The sequence below is a fragment of the Engystomops pustulosus genome, chromosome 10, assembly GCF_040894005.1.
Source record: "Engystomops pustulosus chromosome 10, aEngPut4.maternal, whole genome shotgun sequence".
NCBI lineage: Eukaryota > Metazoa > Chordata > Amphibia > Anura > Leptodactylidae > Engystomops > Engystomops pustulosus.
This window is the reverse complement of record NC_092420.1, coordinates 17,887,557-17,896,585: the sequence shown is the minus strand read 5'-3', so window position 1 is coordinate 17,896,585 and position 9,029 is coordinate 17,887,557. Positions and strand designations below refer to the sequence as shown.

General features: G+C 45.9%; 1 protein-coding gene across 1 annotated transcript; it reads right to left on the bottom strand.

The window, feature by feature from the left end:
• Positions 1-1,072: 1,072 nt before the first annotated feature.
• PSMD6 (proteasome 26S subunit, non-ATPase 6) lies at positions 1,073-7,850 on the bottom strand. Its single transcript, XM_072127004.1, has 8 exons — positions 7,610-7,850; positions 5,954-6,159; positions 5,582-5,727; positions 5,197-5,416; positions 3,418-3,526; positions 3,138-3,306; positions 2,060-2,137; positions 1,073-1,360 (listed from the first exon to the last, which is right to left on the bottom strand). Exons 1-8 carry the CDS (start codon positions 7,752-7,754, stop codon positions 1,264-1,266), a joined length of 1,170 nt encoding a protein of 389 aa, XP_071983105.1. The 5' UTR covers positions 7,755-7,850; the 3' UTR covers positions 1,073-1,263.
• Positions 7,851-9,029: the final 1,179 nt, after the last annotated feature.

Below are 9,029 nucleotides of genomic sequence, written 5' to 3'. Positions count from 1 at the left end.
AGCTGCTCAGTGACCGATCCGTGTGACTAAAATGTTATCTGCAACCAAAATTAGACATCTTGGATTTCATATTAAAAAAAAAAAAAAATGGAATATACTCTGCTCAGCAAAAAAAGACCCCTCTACTGCCCCGAATCCTTTCCATCTCCCAAAAGACGGGGAAACCAAGAAATGAATAATACAGAATCCAGACAAGACTGAGCCGAGAGAAGTGACTACGGATTCCTTCAAAAAAGGTGAGAATGTGTCTTTATGTCCATGTGATGATCCAGCACCTGCAAGGCTTCCTATACAATGACCAGAACAATCCCAGGACATGTGCAGTGTATAAACCCAAGGTACAACATCCTGACAGGACGTGTAGATTTATGCTGCCTGAAGTAACAGTCGTATGCTCTGCAGGCTCCATCTGTAATTGTCAGTGGTCTCAGAGCCGGTGCCTGGAGACTGGCTGCTACTATGTCTCCCATACACTGCAATGGAGGATCTGGGGCTTATTACACCGAGTAGTACTTAGTACAATCTGAATCTCAAGGGCCAAAACAGACAACCAAGGCTGATCCGTGTATAGAAGACCTTGTGATGGTCACATTTTGAAGCCCGAAAAGTGTTCCAGATCAGAACTCCGAGAATCATAGTTCTATATAATGTAGAGATACTCTGCAGAACAGCACTAGGATTATTACAGAATACTATGAATGATATCACTACGAGTCCCATCAGTCACATCCAGCCACCAAAAGCCAACAACGGTACCGCTTAATCCCCTCCTAAAACTATAACCTCATAGTGGTCTTGCTGTTATGGATTAAGATGTGAGTAAAGAAGCCTTTCCATCTGAAGAGACATATTATAAATGACCTGTAACAGATCGCTGCAGCTAGTGGCAGTCACAGGGATCCCAGTTACATCACTGCCTCAAGGGCTCCCGTGGACACTGATGCAACTATTTTGCTGCAGCTCAGACAAGGATGCCCCTATAGATGTGTATGTTCTCCTACAATCCCATAGACGTACATGGGGCGGAGGCTGCACTCATTCCTATACGACGCCATAAAAGACAAAGCATGAATATTCTTCCGGTTTTTTTTTTTATTTTTTTTTTCTTCTTTAGACGCATTGAATTTGTTAACATAAAGTAAAAGTGTAAAAACCCTAAGTATACATCAGTCACCTTCCGCAATACTAGCAAGCCAGATATTTATACATCACATAAAGGTCTTCAGCACTTGATTCATTCACCCCAGTTAAAAGAGTGCGGCTTCACATATTAATCACGCGGGAGAGCTTCTGGACCCGGTTCAGTAACAGATCTCCTTTCTTTATCGTCTCCTGGTACTGCCAGTTCTTGCTGTCCGGCCTGGAAGACAGAACACAGCAGATTTACTATATGCGCCTCGTACATCTGGCTGCTCTCAGCATTACAGACGCTCTTGCTGGATGAGAAATTTGCTTCATCTTTATGGCTTATAATGCACAGAATTTTAGGCAAAAATGTTGGTAATTTTAAAATATAAACCTCTCCCAATACACTGGGTCCAACCACTAGGACCACACCCCCCCTGCCCCCATAGCATTCTCAATTTCCATCTTCTAAACCAGTGGTTCTCAACCTGTGGGTCGTGACCCCAGCGGGGGTCTAACGACCAAAACCGGGGGTCGCCTGAAGCCATCGGAGCCGCAATTTTGTTGCGTTTTTACTGCAAATCGCCTGGTTTGGGGTCCCTGCAACATGAGGAACTGTAATGCGGGGTCACAGCATTAGAAAGGTTGAGAACCACTGTTCTAAACCAACCTGGAATCCCCAGACAAGGAAATGAAGTGTCAGCTCTAGGTATCAGCAGCCTCAGTGATGACCTCTACAGCCATGAGATGTCGCTGACCTCCGCATTTGTGTATATATAGGTCATCAGCCACATGTGAGACTCCGAAGCCGGCACTGGCTTGATGCATTAAATCAGCTTTTTGATGTCCTTTAACCAGCTGTAGACCGGACTGTTTCCCCTGAACAAGCTCAAGATGCAGCCCCAGAATATTATTCATGCCCGATGGCCCTTACCTGTTTGTTTCCACGATTCCATTCACTTTGTCTATCTTGCAGTGTAATCTCCCGGCTGCAATGAACCTGGAAAGTTCCCTAAGGAGATAAACACAAGGGAAGGCGTCATATGGAGAAGTTTCTTTATCTGACAAGAGGGAGAAAATTGTATTTGAGATAAAGGCTCTGAGCATACGGGGGGCGCGCGGCTCACCCCTCCCCTCTCCATAGTAAATAGAGCCTCTTATGGCCTCTTACAGCCAAAGTTAGAGCAGATTCTATTTTATTTTTTGCAGGCACGGAATGACAAGCCCTCGTTGTGCTCACCGTACTGAGCCTGGGCGCCAAACCCGACTGTCAGGACGTATATCTGGCTGCAGACGGTGTGCATGGTGTCTTAAAATGACAGAATCTGGAAGGCAACTCCTGTCATAGCAAGTTAGGCCCTGTACACAGGATAGGGACTACATTGCTGATCTGTAGGGATATCAGTGATGAGAGCCTAACAGATCTTGAGAATGGGGGGGGGGGGGGGGGGTCCATCCTACCCCTGCTGTGCTTGAGAAGCAGAGAGCAACATCATTTGCACACCGTACTCTGCAATCTTTGTCAGCACCATAGAGATTAATAGAGTAGTCGATGTATGTGGGACTAGCTGCTCTATGCATCTCAAGTGCAACAGGGGTACAATGGACCCCATCACTGAGGGCCTAACTTGCTATTACTGGAGAACCCTTCAAAAGTCTGTGCCACATGATTTCTTACAGGGAGATTACATTTCTTATCTTCTGACGCACATCAGAAAAGAACACATAATTGTGCTGCTTGGTAATCAGTAAAACCCACACAGTATAGACGACGAGTGTCTGCCAGGTGGGCATCCAACGTCTGGTACCCCCATCAATCACAATAATGGGGATTCCCCAATCCCTCCGCTTGCCCTGGTGATTATGTGCTACATAACAGATTCTGCATTACAGGAGACTCCTTTGCATTGTACAACAATATTTGTTGCAGAATTTTTTGCAGTCCATTCATTTATAGAAATGACCACAGATCCAGCATCAGCCAATGACTAGTTACAGAGAGGGATACATACTGGTCAATGAATTCTACTCCGACCCCGAATGCTTCTGCCATGTAACCTAGAGTCAGCGAGCGGTAGGACTCCAGCAGCTGGCTGTAGGCCTGAATCCTCATCTCTCGTACGTAGTATCTGTAGTGAGGGGCGAAGAGCCAGTCCTTCTTCAGCTCCTTCTCCACATCAGCTGCAACCGACAAGAACGGGAGTAAAAGGTTAGAGAAACACCAAGACCTTCGTTATAACGTGAGCAGTAAAATACAGCACGTGACAGACGGCCACCTCTGCAGGAACTTACCCAGAGACTGGAAGAAGACAGAATAGCGGCACTCGTACAGCGAGAAGAGATACTGGCGCACTGTGGGCAAACTGTGCAACACTTCTAGGATCTCTGCGCCTTTGATAACCTGGAGAGAAATAGAGCTGTATTACCACCCTTGAAGATGTTACACTTAGGCCTTATTCACACCTTTAATTTGCAGGGTCGGCCTACGATCCATTAGATTTTTTTGGACTCATTCCCTATATTGCTGGAATATGGATAATGTGGCTGCTGGTGCTAGGTCACCCTAGTAGGGTCCTTCAGGTTTTTACCGAGAAGTGCAACAGCAAACCTATGATGCAAACGAGACCCTGGTGTAAATGAAGACAATTCAGAAATGCTCCCGCAGATTCCCGTTATCCCCATGAAGGCAGAGTCCTCATCACTACAGTCAGGGACCCAACAGTGAACGATAGAAACTTCAAGCTGTACAGGACTCCTGCTCCCTACTCCTGTTACCCAAGACAAACTGACAGGGTGCGGCTGCTGATCAATGTCACTGGGGGCCTATAAGCCACATTTTTATATTTTGCACTTTTTGCAGAAGATCAGGGAAGAAGGGGGGGGATGGACACTGCAACATCACAGATTTACTATAATATAGGTTATAGCCAAAATCAACACCAGCCCTGGGGGGCCGTAGATTCCTATCCTTGCATATGGGACCTCTAGGGTTTCATCTGAATCATTACAAGGAGTGAATTCAGGCTCATCTCACACAAGGAGGTAAACGAATTAAACCAGTGCATGAAAGAGTTTAGGATGTGTCCACATTTCTGAAAAATATAGGTCCCATGTGCATCAACAGGGGAGTGCACAACTTAATAGGCTTGTACCATGAGTGATTGTTATCCCATATCCTATGGATGGGGTATAACTATCTGACAGGTTGGGGATTGAATGTTAAGCATGCATCCTACTGCTCTATGTAATACTATGGAAGGCTCTGATATTGCTCAGTACAGCACTCGAGTGTCTTCAGAACCTCCATTCACTGTCTAGCTACCCCAGTGCTGGGCTCAGCAATTTCTGACACTCCCATAGTATTGAATTGTGTGTCAGGGCACTCCATTAATCAGTGGCAATGGGATACTCCCCAAGTCTCATAAGCACAGGATAACAATTCATCTTGGTGCGACCCTTTAAGATCTATAGTAAGAGTCTTTTCCGTTGTTGATCTAATGTATAAGTCTATAATGGGGTTACTACTCTTTGGTTCAAACCTAAGAGATAACAAACATGAGGGGAATTAGATGTCTACATGTTTGGTGTTCCTTTAAAGCAAATGTACCATCAAAATCAAAGATGGATAACTTTCACATAGATGCAGCAGTGACTGTGGTAATCTTTTTATATTTGTTATCCATGGCCGCCTTCCTTCTAAAATCAACTTTTATAATTATGCTAATAAGCCAAAGTGCTCAGTATCACAGGTTGTTACATTGTGCAGGAGCATTTCCCCCTCCTACTCCATGAGATGTAAACCGTGTAACTGCCTATAAATCTGCAGTTAATATTAGGAGGAAGGAGGCCATGGATAACAGATATAAGAAGATGACCACAGTCCAGGTGCCTGGATCTATGAGTAATGTCCCTAGTTTATCATGATGGATTTTCATGGTATATTTCCTTTATGGTCCGCTCATGCCAACCTCATTATGACCAAATTATGTCAGGAACATTTGGATGTGAAGGTCTACAGGATAAAGCAGCTGCATACTTCATCAGATGAGCGGCGAGTGCTTATCGAGTTACCTTCTCCCTCAGGTCGGGTCGATCCAGGGCGATCATACTGACATAGACTGTGTATGTGACAAAAGTGTTGTAATCCATCAGCTCGTACGAGGTGAATGTGGAAACCGTATCCAAGAAGAGCTCGGCCGCTTGCTTGAAGTCTCGAATGGCCACACAATACAGACCCTGGTAAACCTTCAGACGATTCCTCCGATCCCAGTCACCACCTTCTTCAATGAGGCTGCAAAACAGCATTAGGAATTTATCTGTGTCTATGAGAAATCAGCAGTAATGCCCGGCCATCACTAATCCATCCATCATCAGTAGTGTCTTATCAGGGGGGGCTGCCAGAATTCAGGACAACCCCTTTAACGCTTTATATACCGAATGCCCCACAGTCTCTTACCTGCGAGCCTTCTCTGTGTTCCTGGTGATGAGATCATTATCCATATAAAACAGGCCAATCCTCAGGAGGTAGAAGACTATGTCCAGGCGATGTCCAAGTGCCACCGTTTTGTCATAGGTCTTCCGAAAAGCGGTCAGAGCCCCTTCCTGTAACACAAGTTATTGCAAAATTAACAAGAAGAATAGAATAAACCATCTTCATCCCCCACCCACATGATAGGAGATAAAGCACCCGATTGCTACATGATCACTACAATTGTCCTCTGTGCTGGGGGATTCAGAATTGGGCGGGTAGAGAGCCTCAAATAATCTGTAAGGAGTCACGGGGTGAAATAGAGTCACATAAGGACACCAGACAGTCCCAGCCGCTCACCTTATCCCCGATCCTACACAGATACTCCGCTCGCGCCATCATGGCGTCTCTGATCTCGCTCTCGCCCAGGTTTTTCTCGGCGTCCTCCAGTTCGTCGTCCAGTCTCTTCAGCTCCTCCTCGTTCGTCTTCTTCATCTTGTTCAATAAATCCGAATCCACCTGCCAGTCCAGCTGCTTGCACAGACCCTCGTAGTAGGGGGCCATGTCTGGGAACAAACAAAAAGGATCAGCCAAAGTCAGTGACTTATTTAAGTTTGTTGACAAGATAATCACATCGATACTTTGACATTAATTTAAAAAAAAAAAATCCACTTGCTGTCAGTGAATAGTAACATTCTGGTTTAGATCTCACTCAGATGTAATAATACTATTAGGATCTCTGGGTCAGCTACAATTGTATCCAGTCTGGAAAATCCACCGAAACATTGGACGTTACATATTATCTATACCGACACATTGCAGAAAACCTTCAGAGCCAGACAGATTGTGTGCAGCTTGTATACTTGGGCCAGAGGATTACTCAAGGGGGTCTGCACGTGCTTTTCGTGTATTCCTTTTCACGGACAGCAAGCAGAGATCTTATAAATCTTATATATGCAAGGAAATGAAGACCACTCACTACTGAATTCCATGCCCCTGCTCTTGTCCCCCGGCAGTTCTGTCGCCCCTTCTACCCTCACATGACTGTGGTATCCAATCAGAGGCCTCAATAGTCCCGCCTATTACAATACTGCATCACTCCTATAGTTAGGTCAGTCTTTTGTACAGGAAAGCGTGAGATTACAGAGGCCGGAGATCAGCTACACTGTTCATGTGACAGGTGTCTGATAACTGGGACAACAACTAAGGTCCCCAAATCCCCATCACATGGAGGGGAGTGACCACTGCTCTTCTGTGTGTAATTTCTAGGACAACCCTTTTAAAGGAGTTAGACCAAGTCTGATGGTTCTCCCTCCTACACAGGATAGCGATGATCAGATTGGTGGGGTCAGCCTGCTGGGACCCCCATTGATCACAAGAATGAGGGTCCCATTCTCAATAATTAACATAACAGCAGGTGGAGCCTGTGTCCAATTTGATCTGGGATCGTGTATCGTGGGACATAACATTAGATCCTAAAAGTGGTTTTGGATCTGCAACACACACACTGATGCCCTCTACCCCCTGCCAGGTCTATACCACACATATAAATGTATACATCCCTATAGCCGTACAGGCAGGGGGTCTATTAGAATGTGACCCCCTCCCCTGATGCATTCAAGTCTCCCCTAACCCCAGAGAGGTTTCTATATACACAGCGAAGACGCTGCAGGTTCATCACATGACTGCGCCAACCAATCACAGTAGAAGAAACCTGGACCTGAATTTATGGCCAAACGAGGCCCAAAGCAGCGGCGACCACTGAATATTTTGGGGTCTGTGATCAGAAGGCTCAGTCTTTGCTGCCATAAAGCAAATATTTTATAGCAGTTTGTAATACTAACACATTAATACAATAAAGGAGGTTAAAGGGGAGGAGCCAATGTGAGGAAAGCCCCTTTAAGGGATACTGTGGTAAGCACAATGTATGGGTGATACGGGGGGGGGGGGGCAGGCAGGGCATGCTGGGCCGGGGGTGCATGTCTCCGCCGTGTACGTCCGTGCCCCGGGACTTACTGTTGTGTGTAACGGCCTCCATGAGCTCAGCCCGGAGCCGCACATCTCCGCGGGTGTCGGGGAGGCTGAGCAGGAACTTGAGCTGTGCGATGCGGAGGTCCGGGTTCTTGGGCAGCCCCTCTTCTTCCAGGTTCTCCAGCGGCATCTTCTCTCTGCTCCTCCGGGCACCGGGAACTGCTCAGTCACTACTTCCGCCGGAAGCGGCCACTTACAATGAGGCGCACAGAAGGCCACAGCGGCCACTAGCGGAGGCTGCCTGCAACTGCACCTCACCCGCAGTACAGCGGCGACTACTGACGGCGCGGCTAATAGGCAACACCTGGACAAAGAGACACCTGCCGGCCGCGGCGAGTATAGCAAAGAGAAATAGCATCTAGTGACATCTAGAGGTAATAGCTGGTACTGCAGGCTCTTTTTTTTTTCTTTCTGCAGAAAATTTGACAGTGATGATGAACCTTTTAGAGACCGGGTGCCCAAACTACAACTAATAACCACCGATTACTCACAAAGTGCCAACATGGCTATTTTACATTTCTGTTTTTCCAACCCCCCTATTAAAAATCCATACATTTTTTTATTTTTCCAATTAGGGAGCTTTATAAGGGTTTATACTTAGTGGCAGTATTTTATATTCCGTGCCATGTACTCAAAAGCGAGAAAAAAATTACAACTGCAGTGAACTTGATGGAAAAACACGTATGCGCCATTTTCTCATGGGCTCCGTTTTTCACTATACGCTCCAAATAGCACTTCCACTTTATTCTTTGGGTCGGTGCAATTACGTGGATACCACATTTATTTTTTTTCAAAATGAAATTCACCTTTTCAGTTCATGTCTTTCACCTGTTAAATTTACTAAACTTCTCCTAAAACCCCCTCAAAGCTAAATGTGATGCAGTTTGAAACGCAATGGGGCACATTTATCAAAAACAAGGTGAGCTGTACTATGTGCAGTTTGCCTGTGTAGAGTGCAGGGGGCTCCAGATTCAGGATTTCTGACGTACGCTCTTCATGAATCTGGCGCCCCCTGCACTGCTCCGACACTGCACCATTTTTTTTTAGTGCTCCTTTAACATGGGGCGTGTGTTACCTTGCATGTCGGACCTTGCATGATAAATGTGTCGCACGGTCCAACTGAGCACCGGAACGCCCATTTCAGCGCAGAAATTCAGTCGCATAAAGAATAGTGCAGCCACGACATAAATACCTGTGCAAGCAGTAAGCACCAAAAGAACATGCAAAATCCCACAGAAAACTGGCACAAGGGCTTTAATAAATCTGGGCTAATGTGTGCATTATTGGACCGTTCTTGGTGCGTTTTTGCATGTCTACCATGTGTTTGGCTGGTTTGAATCAGCTCTTCAATGCTGGAAGTGTAAGCAGCTGTATTAACATTTTCTCAGCTGCTTACACTTCAAGA

Bases quoted from the DNA above. Each gene is read 5' to 3' on its own strand.
- PSMD6 (XM_072127004.1), bottom strand. From the start codon at position 7,754: ATGCCGCTGGAGAACCTGGAAGAAGAGGGGCTGCCCAAGAACCCGGAC. The intron at 5,728-5,953 runs GTGAGCGGCTGG...CTTGTGTTACAG, and splicing joins TGTGTAGGATCGGGGATAAG to GAAGGGGCTCTGACCGCTTT. The intron at 1,361-2,059 runs GTAAGGGCCATC...TCTGTCTTCCAG, and splicing joins GGAATCGTGGAAACAAACAG to GCCGGACAGCAAGAACTGGC.